General features: G+C 39.7%; 1 protein-coding gene across 1 annotated transcript in view; it reads left to right on the forward strand.

The window, feature by feature from the left end:
• Positions 1 to 14979, forward strand: part of DNAH14 (dynein axonemal heavy chain 14) — a 206086-nt gene that overhangs the window by 172813 nt on the left and 18294 nt on the right. Inside the window, 11 exon segments of the mRNA XM_063125389.1 lie at positions 696 to 911; positions 1076 to 1306; positions 1986 to 2107; positions 4848 to 5092; positions 6376 to 6860; positions 6863 to 7112; positions 9649 to 9858; positions 10196 to 10216; positions 11940 to 12022; positions 12928 to 13084; positions 14488 to 14698. Of these exon segments, the coding sequence (XP_062981459.1) occupies positions 696 to 911; positions 1076 to 1306; positions 1986 to 2107; positions 4848 to 5092; positions 6376 to 6860; positions 6863 to 7112; positions 9649 to 9858; positions 10196 to 10216; positions 11940 to 12022; positions 12928 to 13084; positions 14488 to 14698 (2231 nt within the window).

Raw genomic sequence — 14979 nt, forward strand, 5'->3', positions numbered from 1 at the left:
TGGGGACAAAACCACCCTTATCTACCTTATATTTAAAAGGTAAGACCACCCCTTTCCACAAAAGGTCTTAGAATTTTGCCTGTTCCCCCAAAAGTCCCCAAATATGCCCCTTTTCCCAGGGGAGGAATTATCACAGGAAATTGGGGTGGGGATATTCAGTACACCTCTAATTTGATATGCCAAATCCTAAGTGACAGCCCATGACTCCTGATACAGGATGGCCTGGCCTTCACTGACAGGGATTTCACAAAGGATCAAGATGTGACTCAGGGCTCAGTCCCCAGATGTCCTTGAAGTACGCAGGCCATTTTCCAACAAATCCTGCTCTTCAAAATAATGGTTATTTATCGCCTTTCTGCCAAGGCACCCAAGGTGGTTTACAAGTTGAAAACACTTAAACAAGTTTTAGAATTTTCTCAGGCTGAATGAAAGTCCATTCAGGAGCCAATGGCAAGAGCTCCGTGATCTGAGTTTCCTCACTTTTGCGTTCCCTCACGGTATGCAAGCATTAAACAGCCACACTGAAGTTCATGGAAGGGCTGCCCCAATTGTCCTCTAAGGCCATTGAGGAACTAGGGCCAGCCCAGGACAATTTGCTGCCTGAAGCAGTACTACATGTTTTAAGCAAGCTAGCTTTTATAAAGTTCAAGTCTAACGTTTTGGCTGAAAACATATTTATTATTTTGACATCCTAGGAACGCTGGAAGGAATCTGTTAATAATCTTGATCAGAGACTGCAGGGAATTGTGGGTGATGCCCTTGTTTCAGCAGCGTGTATTGTCTACAGTGGAGTGTTATCAGCAGGGTTTCGTCAACAGATAGTGAACAAGTGTCTGGAACTCTGCAATGAAAGCAATATTTCAGTATCTCCAAATTATTCACTAGTAAACTGCATGACAGAAAAAACTGAGGTAGTATGCATAAGGATAAAAATAAGCAAAGACTTCTTAGCAAGCTCATTATTTGTCCTTCAGACTATATTTTCTACATTAGCACATTATCTGGGTAAAGGGTCCATTTCTTTTATTTATTATAATGAGGGATTATACTTTGTATTCTATGTGGTATTTTATAGGTCCGTAAATGGCAAAATGCAGGTCTGCCACTTGATGAATACTCTACAGAAAATGCTATACATGTTAAGTACGGACAACGGTGGCCTTTGCTAATTGATCCAGAAAGCCAAGCTTATGCATGGATATGTCAAATGGCAGGTAGCAAACTACGACAAATCCAAGTTACGGATGCCAATTATTTGAGAACGCTTGAAACTGCTATACGTGTTGGTGAACCAGTCCTGCTGCAGGTAGCTTTAGTTCCACTGAGGCTTGTTACTCAACTGTTAAGTGAAAAGTTATAAAGCAGTAAATGTAAATGTTGAGGCACCATGGTAAGGAGATAAAAGCATGGTAGTTTTGAAGGAGTTTATCTCTATTTAATCTTATTAATAGGCATAATTTTAAAGTTCTACTGTTGCTTTTCTGCCTCTTGCATTGGATTTCAGTTGAGAACAAATCCCGTGTAACAACTATCAAATCCCAGACTTCAAAATAAGAGGCAGTCACCCAAGGAAAGCAGCAGAATAGTTAACTGCTAAGGAAATATACAATCACCTTTGGAGCTGCCTCTGTTTGACTGAGGGGAGAGTATAGTCCAGTCCAGTGTGATTTATTTATTTAAGAAATGTCTTAGCTGCCTTTCATTACAAAATAATCCCAAAATGGGGTGCAGGCAATAAAACACAATAAAATACTACAGCATTGACACACACAAAAGAAAAAAAGCCATAACCAAATAGGGGAGAATGGTAACAGGTAAATAACCGTTTACATGATGCAGGAAGAAGAATGAGAAAGATTCAATCAAAAGTCTGGGTAAACAAATAAGTCTTTAGGTAGTGTGGAAAGCCTCATATACATGGGGTACCACTTGCATATGAGGGATCTATGTAATTCTAATGTTGACAGTGGTTTTATGCTTTTTAGGACGTTACTGAAAAATTGGATTCAAACATGAAACCAATCTTAAAAAAGAAAGTCTACAGCAAAGGAGGGCAAGAATTCATTAGAATAGGAGATTCTGAAATTGAGTACAACCAGAACTTCAGGTAACTGCTCATCAATGATATTCTTTTAATCCTGTACTTTTTAAAAATTTAACCTAACAATGACCCTGTTCAGAAGACACACTAAGCCATAATGGTTTAAGCGTTTTGAGCTAAACATTATGGCTTAACGTGTCAGGTGAACAATGATGTAACAAGTTGTATGTACCATTCCTAACCATAGTGGCTACATAACCATGGTTTAAACATGCTCACTAACCATTTGGTTCAAAAGGGTTAGTGGCCTTACCATGCTTTAGTGTGTTTGTTTGAACAGGCCCTCTGAAAAGCATTAGACGGAAGGGTCCTAGCGCTAACAATCAACAGGCATTGATTCTACAGTTATTCCATCTTCCTTAAGGTGTTTTTTCTAGTTAGAAAGAAGGCTGAAGAAGTGGTGGGGAACCATGGGAAGGCAAAACATTGAAGCTTATATCATTTGGACCCATAATAAAATTCCATGGAAGAGGCAGGGTGATTGCATAATAAAAGTCTCATCTGGAAACACAGTATTTCTTTTATGTTGTATGTTTTTTGAGGATGGCACAGTATTTTCTACTGGAAAAACAAAGTTTTTCCGGATCTGAGGATCAGGAAATTCATAAATGTGTTGCCACACGGAAAGGAGTGTAAAGTTGTAATGTGAGGGATAGGGACTTTGTGTTCTTTTATATATGATGGCAAATCCTGGCAAATGGATAGAAGCTTTAACTTCTAAATTAGTGGTTCCCAAACTTTTTCAGGTAACTGCCCCCTTAGTTCCACAAACTCATGCTCAATGCCCTCCTACCCTACACTATAAAAATCATTATTCAGAATAGCGGTTTTCAATGACCCACAAAGGAAGATAATAACAATAAAATTCAAAACAGTAATTGAATATTTATTCAAAATGCATTTTTTAGTTTATTCAATTAAACATAATTGATGAACTTGATCCAGTGATATCATCTTTTCAAAGTCTGATAATCATTTAGCAAGAATATTAGATATCACATTTAGTAACTAAAGAGTACCTCACTATTCTGTAAATTCTTAATGTGATGGATGGGCTTGATGAAGGGTTACCAGTTTCCCAATGTCTAGTTTAAAGTCACTTAACATGAGTTCTAAATCACCACGTTTAGTAATCTGGAGTCGATTTCTTTGCTTGGAGAGAAGTAGGCAGACCACACTAAAACCACATTCCACCAAATATGATGTTGGAAATGCAACCAGGAGCTTCTGAACCACTCTCCATAGTGCAGGATAGCGATCAGAAATTTCCTTCTGTAACCAAAACTCCTGGTATGGAAAATACCACCTTGAGCGCCCCCGCCGCCACCCCTTTGCCTCTTAGCACCCCCCTATGCAATCCCACCGCCCCAAAGGGGGTGGTAACACCCACTTTCTAAATGAAGTTGCAGTCTGAAGCAAAGTTAAAAAGAATGAATGGTGAAGTTAAAATAAATTCCTTACTGTCCTGCATTAAACAGACATCTGATGGATTTTAAATGAACTAGTGATTATTTTAATGATGTTGGGAGTTTGCTAGGGAATGCTGCTCTTGTAGAAAAGATTGTTAATGGTCCAGAATGACTGGTTAATGTTCCTTAATGTTGCCAAGACATAATATATATTTAGGACGCAACCCTATGCATGTTGAGATAGGAAAAAGTCCTACAACTCATAGAATTCTGTGAGTTGTAGGACTTTTTTTCTGTCTAAACATGTTCCCTGGTAATATATGCTTAATGCCTGCTGCTGAGGCTAATTTTCTCAGTTTGGTGTGAGAAAGTATTCACAAATGAATTAACTCTCCCTGCTGTCCAGGAAAGGCAGGGATCATGTGACAACAGCTCTATTTAGCCTTTGTATTTTCCCAGATATATATCTACTCCTTTGTATGCTGTGATTCTTATTTCTACTTCTTTTGGGTCCTTATTGTTCTCCCCATTTTTTTTTAAAGAACACAAATTTAACTTCTTTTAAACCAAGGCTGCCCTTGAAGATGGTTCAGAAGCTGCACCTTATACAAAATACTGCAGCCAGATTAATAACTGGAACCAGGAGGTCTGAGCATATGACATTAATTCTGTCACGCTTGCATTGGCTGCCTGTATGTTTCCAAGCCCAATTCGAGGTGCTGGTTTTGACCTATAAAATCTTACATTGCTCAGGACTGCAATACCTGACAGAGTGCTTTTTCCGACCTGAACTTATCTGGACTCTACGATTCATTACTCTGAATGCCTCCTTCAGGAAGAGGCTCGGAAGGTGGCAACAAGGGAGAGCGCCTACTCACTGGTAGCCCCCTGATTATGGAATGAGCTCCCCATTGGGGCCTGCCTGGCCCCAACACTGCCATCTTTTCGTGGGCAGTTTAAGTTTCTCCATTACTCCCAGACATTTCATGGCATAGATGGTGCATTTATGTGAGCTGTTTTGATTGAATCTAGTATTTTATTGAAATTGCTTAGCTGTTTAAATTGTTTTAAATTTTGTATGTTAAATTTTTTATACTATGTTTTATTTTTGCGAATCGCCCTGAGAGCTTTGGCGATTGGGCAGTATTGAACTAACAACAACAACAACACAGAAGAAATTTTCATGGGAAATGGCCAGTGTTCCATTCTCACCCATTAGTGTTCCACATTTTTACCTCAAAGGTGTAGCTATAATTAGAGATTTGTTTCCTTCTGAGTAATGTATGCTGCATCAGGAACCTCCTTCTGTCATTTATAGATGGTTACTGTTGTTTCAGATTATACTTAACAACACGGAAAGCCAACCCACATTTTCTTCCAGCTGTGTGCAATATTGTGACGATGATAAATTTCACTGTAACATTCCAAGGTTTGCAAGATCAGCTTTTGTCTGCTGTTGTAATTAAGGAACAACCTGAGCTTGAACAAAAGCGTTGTGAGTTGCTGGAAAGCATATCTACTGACCTAGTAACGCTTCATGAACTTGAACAAATATCACTTAGACTTTTGCAGAAATCAGAAGGTAAATACAAAGTTTACATTTAAAATCCTTAAATGTCATCCATTTGTTTCGAACAAAGCATAGACCCCTGTCACTAAATAGGATACTAATTAGTAAAAATGCAGCTGTTTGGATGCTGCTGGGGACCAGGAAGATGGAAAACATAACTCTGATTTTGTGCCAACTGTGCTGGTTGACAGCAAGCTTTCAGTCCCAATTCAAAGTGCTGGTCTTGAGCTTTAAAGTAGACGTACAAAACTAAAAGTGAATGGGGGGCGGGCGGGCAGATGACTCCACATCCAGCCCTCGCTGGGCTGTATGACATCAGGTGATGTCAGTGTTTTCTTTTCAATGTTTCTGATGTTTCTTCTTCCTTTTCCCCATCCCATCCCTTTTTCCTCTTATGTCTTGCCTGATTAGATTGTAAGCATGAGTGCAGGCACTGGTGACTAGGTTAGCTGGTGCCTGAAGAGAGGCTTCTCTCTCTCACTCTCGCTCTCACGCTCTCTCCCCCTCTCTTTTACACCCACCCCCACCCACCCCCACGCACCCCTCACATTAAATAAATTAATCCACACACAGAGACATACTGCCTTTCTCTCTGAATAACAAAAGAAACAGAAACTCCACTTCTTTGCTGCAGAAAAAGTTCTCTACTCTTATTGTTGAAGAGAAGGTGAGAACAGTGCAAACTAATTTCCCTGATTGGCTGGGCCATGCTTAGACACCCATTTCTCTGCTCAGTCTTTGGTACGCCTGTTTGTTGGGGGCAGGTGTGTGCAGCTCTTTTAAGCTTTTTTTTGGATGTTTATTTGTTTTGTCTTTGAGGATGGGATGAAATATGCCCCAAATATGCCCATCCAGGCATTGTGGTTTTCTCCAACAACCTCCCTGTCTGCCACTATGCCAAAAGCCTTTGAAGTCAGATTCTGTCCAATACTTAAGAATTCTGCCTTCCATGCTACTGACATAATATCGGTGGACATTTCCCCTGTGGCTCTAAGAGCACATGGCTGCTGCTGACTTAGGTCATACCACTTCCTGGAAATGTATAGTAAAGCAGGTGCATGATAAGATGTTATCGTTTGGGGTGTTTCTGTGCCCTCTGCCAGTAGCAATTAAAGAATCAGAGCTATTTGTAGGGAAATGCAGAGCACAATAATGCCATGTCACTTGTTTCTTTTACCAGATTCACGCACAGCTGCACTGACTAGACCACACTGTTAAGCAATTTTCAGTAAATGTAGAGTGGTTATTTGATTTATTGTATACCACAAATGAAGTGAACTTTCTTTAATTTCTAGGGCATCTTTTGGATGACCAAGACCTCATTGACAATTTGCAGAGAACAAAAATCACTTCAACGGAGATTTTTGAGCGTGTAGAAGCATCGGCAGCAACGGAAGCTGCAACAACAGCATTGTGTGAAATCTATCTGCCTATTGCAACTCGTGGTGCTGTGCTCTACTTCGTAGTATCAGATCTTGTCTACATCAACTATATGTATCAGTTTTCACTGGAATGGTTTCAAAAGGTTTTTACAGACTCCATAGATAATATCAGCAAACAAAAAAGTGAGACTTCTCTGAGTGCTTCAAGTTCTTCTAGGCCTGGATCATTTCGAGTCCATAGGAGGCAAAGGAAACTTTCCACCATAGAAGACAGGGAAGAAAGTGATAGTGAGACAGACCAGTTCAAACGTCATATCAATGAGATAATTGAGAGGCTAACACATAAAGTTTATAAGGTACTTATACCTGGATAAATTTCACAAATGATTTTCGGCCAGTGACTTGTATAATGTATTTGCAAAGTATAGTGAATTTTCATTTCTTATTCCCACAGTCGGTTTCTTCAGCCCTGTTCAGTGAACATCAACTATGTTTTGCTTTTCTGCTATGCACAGCAATCATGAAAAATAATTGTGATATATCCAAGGTTACTTACAACCTTGGATTTATATCAGAGGATCAATGGAACTTCTTCCTGCACTCTAGCATTGTGGCAAACCTTATGGACATACAAGACTCAGGAAATATTGGTAAAAATTAACATTCAATAAATAAATATATAGGTCAAAATGTGCTTTCATAAAGATATATGTACATTATCACTGAGTGAATACATGGTATGCATATAAATCAGAGCAGACTGTGCCTTGAAACTGGACTTGTAAGGCTAAACACGCAGGCCTGGTTGAGGATTGTGAAATATTGGATTGGCATCCTCTATAAAGCGGATAGTGGTAGCCTGATTTTTCAACTCCTCTCCGATTCAGTTATGTGTTCAGGGATGTTAGACTTCTATGCCAAATTAAACTCGCTCGGTCTAGACCTTTTAAATCTCGGTATGTTAAACCAAACTGAAGCTTTCAGGGTCATTAGAGAAAGAACTTTAGATGTCGAGTATCAGGAACTCAACAGTGTAGCAAATACCTCATGCTCCCCACTATATTTCCATCTGCCTGTTAAGCCTGGTAAAATGGCACCATACTTACAGCTGCTGTACAATCCACAATTGAGGAGAGCGTTTATGTTAGCTAGGTGCAATGCCCTTCCCTCTGCATTACTAACGGGGAGGTTTAGAGGTATACCATCTTCAGCCAGGTTATGTTTATGTAGTGGGGGTTGCGTTGAGACTCATGAACATATATTTTTACACTGCCCTCTCTACGTATCCCAACGGCAGAGATATCTGAAAAAGATCTTATTAAATTGTCAAGGATCTGCGGGGGCTGACACTCTGTGGACCCTATTATCTGCGGAGGGGTGTGTGTGGAAATGCTTGAAAATGTTGCATTATTTGCCCATTATGTAATGACCTATCAAAGACTAGGAGCTACACCCAGAGGCATGGTGGAATAGTCAGCAGGGAGATTAGTACTGTCTACTATACTAGCAGGCTGAATTGCACAATGTAAGAGTACTAGTCTGTCTGGAGGATGTCATGATGTTTTTGTATGGTTTGTGGTTGTTTTATGCCAATAAAAGTATATTGAATTGAATTGAACAGAGCAGAATTCTCAAAATAAATAAATAAATAAATAACCATACGCCCACATGATTCCTTAAATATTTTTATGTTCCTACTGGTTAATTTTTCCTACAGAATGAAATTTGACAATGATACAAAACTGAAACAATGTGAGGAAATGTAATCAGTTGTTCAGTTAATTTATTTTAACTTTTGTATTTTGTACAAATTAGATCTATGTTTGTTACTCGAGTCATTTTCTAATCTTTTATAATAGAATAAATTTGTTCTGTATTGGAAGAAAAGCTCTACAAAAAATACATATACCATTGTAAATGGTTGTTAAAAATTACAAATAGTTTTATTAAGACAGTTAAAATATTTCTAAACATGATGTTTGTTAACCCCTTTTTATTTTTCAAAAAAGTGTTAGGCCAATACAACAAATTACCAAAAAAAGATAACAATACAATCCTATGTATGTCTACTCAGATGTAAGCCTCACTGAGTTCAATGGGGTCTACTTGCAGGAAAATGGATATAGGATTGCAACATAAGGGCACAATCCTATGGCCCCTAGACATTATCTAATGGGCCATAGGATACTGGAGATTTTCATGTCAGCAGCCATAGACAGAGCTACGATTTCGGAGGTGGAAATCCCTGTGTCTCCCCTCTCCCTCTCCTCCTTATCTGCAACAACAATGTATCCCCCTAGGGGGATGAGCATTGGGGATGATGAGTGTTGAAATGGGGGGATTTGCTGCTGGTCAATTGCAGTATGTACCTGTAGTTTTAGAGTTTCTATTTCTATTCTGCTAATGACTCATCACTCAATCTGAAGCAAAGGCTTAGTCCATCACTCTCCAAATGACATAGCATCATTCACAGGCTTAGTCCATTATTGCCAAGGAGAAGAAAATGCTGCTGTCTCTGTGACTGGCTGCAATGCATGCTGGGAGCTATTTGACTTCTTTGCCTCTTCCTACTTGCGCTGTGCAGAAAATGGCAGATTGTACACAATATGGCTGCCATGCTTTGGAATTCCGAATCCAAAGCTTGCACAGCCGTAGTGCAATCCTATGCATATTTCGCCAGAAGTAAATTCCATTCTGTCCAATGGAACTTCTTCCCTGGTAAATGTTTAGAGTTGCAGGTCATGAATAGTTGTTGTCAGGGATTATTTCGGCCCTGTCTAAAGGGAATGGTGAACTAGATGGCCTACTAAGTTCAGCTTAAATTCTGAATTTAACATGTGCTTGATTCCTCTGCATGATAATGTGTTGTTGTTTTTACAAAAATTAAAATGAAGTGGAAATAGAATTGCTGGATATGCTCATGTGATGTATGTAACAGATAAAATAGCTTGAGTTTAAAAAATAATTTCTCCAAGTCCTTTTCAGCTATTGATCAAGCTAAAAGAATAGGGCTATATTTATCCACTGGGGTGAAAATCTAAAAAACAGATGTGTGTCCCAATTAAATGCTGCTGCTGCTGCTGCTGCTGCTTCTCCTTCTTCTTCTTCTTCTTCTTCTTCTTCTTCTTCTTCTTATTATTATTATTATTATTATTATTATTATTATTATTATTATTATTATATTAGGTTCATGTGCATTTATGAAAACTCCTCCACTCCACTGGATTACTGAAATTATGTGGAAAGAATGTCAGTACATGAGCAAACACATGCCAGCATTCAGTCTATTGTGTGATTCGCTCTCATCAAATTGTCAGCAATGGAGAGCTTTTCTAAACACTCAGGATGTATATTATCTGATTAGTACATCTTATAGACCTGTGCCACGACATCAAGGTAAGTGCTAAAATGTAAAGAAAATAATTTATTTAGTTTTAGCATGCCATTCTAACCTGTGGTTAGAAACTCCACCCCTTATTGTATATTTGCATTTGTTGTGCAAGTTTATGTTCCTTTTTGTTTTGGTTATTTGGGGAAGACTTCCATTTTCTGAAGAAAGCCTTCTTTTCTCTGATAGCTTCCTAGACACTGCTTTAGTCTTGGACTTGATGCTACATTCTAGATGAGCTTCTATTATTCTGATTTTGAGTAGCCTCCAAGCATTGTGGAAATATTTAACTCTCTTGATTCCTCCTTTCAGCTTCCTTTTACCAGTCTCCTCATTTTAGAGAAGTTTCTTCTTTTGAAGTCAAATGTGCCTGTTGGACGTCCTTGGCAATTTTACATTTAAATGTAGTTTAAATTTGATAGCACTGTGGTCACTGTTTGCAACTGGGTTGATAACACTCACATCTTGCACTGGATCCTGAACAGTACCACTTAGTATCACTTAGGACTAAATCCAGCAGGCTGTCTTCATGGGGTTTTTCCTGTGACTTGGATGTGTTGCGAGGTTCCTTGTGGCACGTGACATCGTGGCCGGTGTGCTGCCAACCAGCTGCTTCTGCCTGGAAAAGCCGCAGTATCAGAGAGACTTTTTACTCCATTCTTTTTAGTTAAAGTGGCTCCCAGGCACTTGATCTGCAATGTACTCCTGTGCCTTCGTATTAAATCCTGGATGTGCCTGTGCCCTGGCTGTGACATGGGCTTGGCCTTCCCCATTCATTCCTTTAGCATTTCCATTGAAAGATATCTACGATTTCCTGTGTTAATTAACTCTAGGACTTTGGTAATTTGCATCTCTGATGTGTTCTAAGCTGCCCAGCTCCAGAGTTGCAAAGGGACTTTGTTAAGTCTCCTCTGTGATGTGGTGTTAACTCCGGAGCTGTGCTGCTCCAGATTTGCAAAGGAACTGTGTTAATTCGCTGGTGCAATACTTTTTGGAGAGGGGTTTATTTGTGCCCGTTGGGTGCTCTCATGGGGAGCCAGTACTGTGGGTTAATTACTCCCCATTCCCATTCATTAAACTGTAGTGACAGGGGAAACTTGGAGGGGGGGTATCAAGCCTCTCTGAATGATGTTTCTACTCTGCCGCTCCCCCCACAAAAGTATGTCTTTAATGGCACTGAAAAGCTGGGTTTTAAGGACAATTGGATCCACTGTGATGGAGCGGAGCTGATTTCAGCATACTGAAATAACAATGTGTGCTCCTTCCATGCTCGCAAATATGAGGCCCAGGATTGCCTCCCCCTTTGATCAGTTCCATAACCATTTTAGGGCCAATGTAAGATTCCTGGGGCTACTTGTGTGAAAAAAAAAGTCCCCTTGTTCAGCCCATCATACTACAGTCTTGTGAACAGGTCTTTTGAAACGGATACTACGCATATGAACAGACCACTCATGTGAGCCGTCATTTGCTCAGGTACATCTGCAGCAGGACTATGTCCATCCCTGCTTCATGCCTGATAGAAGGGGAAGGGCAGAGGAATCCTACAAGAATAGGGTAGAAAGGATCCATAGCAGAAGAACCACTAAATACAAAGTCTTGCTGGGCTCACATTGACAGGACAGAAGCTAAGGTCTGGTGACTGGAGGAAACTGCCAGGGCTGGCATACTGCCCTCTCCCCCATTACAGTGGTATGTTGGGTAATAGGAGGTCTTTGGATCTGGTGGGTCCAAAACTTCCCCTGATCTGGCCCTAACACATCTGGAATGCCCCCTTTTTGCTCTCCCCTCTGTTGGAAGCAGAGGAACAACAGACACTGGCTTTTCTGCAGGAGACCTTTGAGGGTGGACTTCCTTCTGCTTGTACATGGAGAGATCTGAAAAATCCTCCAAAGGACCATAGGCTTGCACCCTCAATTAACTATTATTTGTGTCCTATACAATGTTTCCCTGATACCTGTAATTAAAATATTCTATCATGTAGCTTATGAGTGCTGTAGGAAGTTACAGATTAGTTGCAACTTTTGTATAGTATAAGGCTTTCAGTAATGTAAATCATTATTTAAATCATTTCTAGACTCACAATTTGAAGTACTGAGAAAGAGTGATGATCAGGCCAGTACAACTTTGCATTTTCCTTGGGAGAAACTTTCTTCATTTGAAAGACTTATATTGGCAAGTAAAATAGAAAGGATCTTTAATATCATGACTACGTTAAGTCCAATTTATTTAAACGGCTCTATTTTAAGAATGATTAAATCTGGAATCAACCCAATCTAAGGGTGACCTCCCACAAGTAGATAGTCCTGCCAATTCTGTTGTGCAAAGAGCACCCACCCATGCACGATGGAGATTTCGTGCTTCCAGAAGCAATCTAAAACAAGTTAAGATGAGCCACAGTGATTGTGTGAACCCAGTCAACATGCTATTACTCTTTCCTGCTAGCTTTATCTTGGTTTCATTATGCACAGTTTTTATTCATTGTTCTATTGTTTGTATATTATGTTTTCAATGTATTCTACACCACCCAGAGTACCTGGGTTATTGGGTTGTTTAAAATTATAAATAAATTACAACCAGGGAGCTTTCAACTAGACATTAAGAAGATATTCCTGACAGTGCACATTGGTGGAGGCTGGTTGCTCCAATGTTAGAATTGGGCAAAAGGCAGGATACAAATACATAAATAAATAAATAAATAAATAAATAATAATAATATAGGGTCGTGAATTAGCTCCAGGTTTCAGTCAGAATTCTAAAGGAGGTATCCAAGGTGTAAAGCATCTTGGATGCCTCCTTTTAGAGTTCTGACTGAAACCCGGAGTGGATTCACTGCCCCACTGTCATTGGACCCACCATCCTCCACTGGTAGACATTGCTCAACTGTGTACAATGATGGTGGACTCTCCTTTGTTAGTGACCTTTAAGCAGAGGCTGGATGGTCACTTATCAGGGATGTTGTAGTAATGGATTTCCTGCATTGGCAGGAAGTTGGACTTGATGACCTTAGAGAACTTTTCAACTCTGATTCTGACCTTCATGTAGTCAGCCAGCTATATTATCATTTATATCCTTGGTAGATTAAAGTTCTCCGGTTAGAAAATTTAAACAGTGCAGTGCGAGCATTTGTAATTGAGAAATTAGGAACCAGCTATCTTCAAACTGGAGAAATGAATCTGAAAGCAGTATATGAAGAATCTGATTGCACAACTCCACTAATTCTCATCCACACTCATGGTGAGCATTGTATAGATAAATAGTGATGATAAGAAAATTGGTTTCTGAATTATTCTTTATACTTATATGCAGTGGCATGGTAGAGCCAGGGCTCGCCAGGTCGAAGCACCGGGAGTTTCTGATTAGCAGGGACAATCAAGTCATCTGCCACCCAGCTCAGGCTTCCTTCTTCCCTCTGAGCTTAGCCATAGCTGGATTAGTGTAGCTGTGATTGGGCAATAGCATCTCCAGCCTCAAGCGTGAATGACAGGAGTTCACGTTCCGTGGCTGACTGTGGATTATGTTACCACTGCATAGTAGTCCATGATGGTTATACGCATATTGCTGCGAGGGAGCGCAGTTATGACATCACTGCAGTGTAGTCCAGAGTTTTTGGTTTTAAGGAAAATGCTGTGAAGTATTTAATGAAAATAAGGATACTTTACTCCATTAAATATTTTCTACATTTAGGCCGGATCTACACTATGGCTTTAAAGCGCTTTATAACAGTTTTATAGCGCTTTAAAGCAGTTAAAGCTCTTTATAACTGCTATAAAGTGCTTTAAAGCAGTAGTGTAGATCCGGCCTTAGCTTACCTTTGGACCTCACTATTTACAATCCACCCACCACCCACATATGTACTGTATATAAACCTGAAAATCCCCATAATACTCAATGCATCTGATGAAGTGGGCTAAAGTTACAGTCCACAGAAGCTTACGCCAGAATAAGTTTGTAACCTTCAAGGTGCTACAAAACTCTTTACTGTTTTTCCTCATAATGAAGTTTCTTTGAGTTGATGCTCATGCTTGCCTTAGGATTGATCTCTCCATCATTCAGTTTTTTATGCCATTGTATTAATAATGCCATAGTTAGGCTGACCAGGTACAAAACAAGACAGGGCTCTCATACCTTTAATAATTGTGCATATGGAATTTCATATGAGCAAGAATGTAATACAAGCTAAATCTGCTGAAATTCATATGAGCAAAATTGTCATACAAGCTAAACCTGTTAAAGATTCAGGAACCCTGTCTTCTTTTTCACCTGAGCATCCTAAATATACTGTGCTCTGCTAAGTCTCTGTTCATAATGTGTGTGTGCTGTAGTGGCTAAAGTTTTGGACTGGGAGTCAGGAGATCCATGGAAACCCACTGGGTGACTTTGGGCCAGTCACAGACTCTCAGCCCAACCTATCTCACAGGGTTGTTGTTGTGAGGATAAAATGGAGAGGAGGGTTATGTACACCGCCTTGGGTTTCTTGGAGGAAAAAAGGCGGGATATAAATGCAATAATAAATAAATTACATAATCCCAATAATTTCATTGGCCCAATATATGGAGGTGTCATAATTATAAATAAATTTAAAGAGAGAACGTTTTTGGATGTGGAAATAAAGCAGTATTGTTACACTTATTATACAGGCGTGGACATTGCTTCTATCCTGCTACGTTTTGCCCAAGAAATAAAAGGACGTACAGAACATTTGAGAATGATGTCTCTGGGACGAGGTCAAGGAAACAAAGCTGAAGAATTGATATATAAAGCACAGCTACTGAGTGGACAGTGGGCATTCCTCCAAAATTGTCATCTTGCAGCTTCATTTATGCCTAGACTCTGCAAAATTGTTGATTCGTAAGTGCTGTTTCCATTTCTTTATATATACAATTTATTTTCAGATGGATACAGGACCAGAATAGTCTTAATATATCATGTGCCTTGTGACTAGAATCGAGGGTGTATGTGAACCTCCCCCAAAAGCCCCATAGACATTCCCTTACCTGACAGAACTGCAGATATTTCTTGGCTATGGCATCTATTATAAAGAGGCATCTATTTTCACAGCTGTCCACCAGTTCTTCTGAGCTATCCTGCAGCTGTATTAAATCGCTTCTAGAGGCTATTCTGATCACCAC

This window comes from Elgaria multicarinata, chromosome 4 (genome assembly GCF_023053635.1).
Source record: "Elgaria multicarinata webbii isolate HBS135686 ecotype San Diego chromosome 4, rElgMul1.1.pri, whole genome shotgun sequence".
Classification (NCBI taxonomy): domain Eukaryota; kingdom Metazoa; phylum Chordata; class Lepidosauria; order Squamata; family Anguidae; genus Elgaria; species Elgaria multicarinata.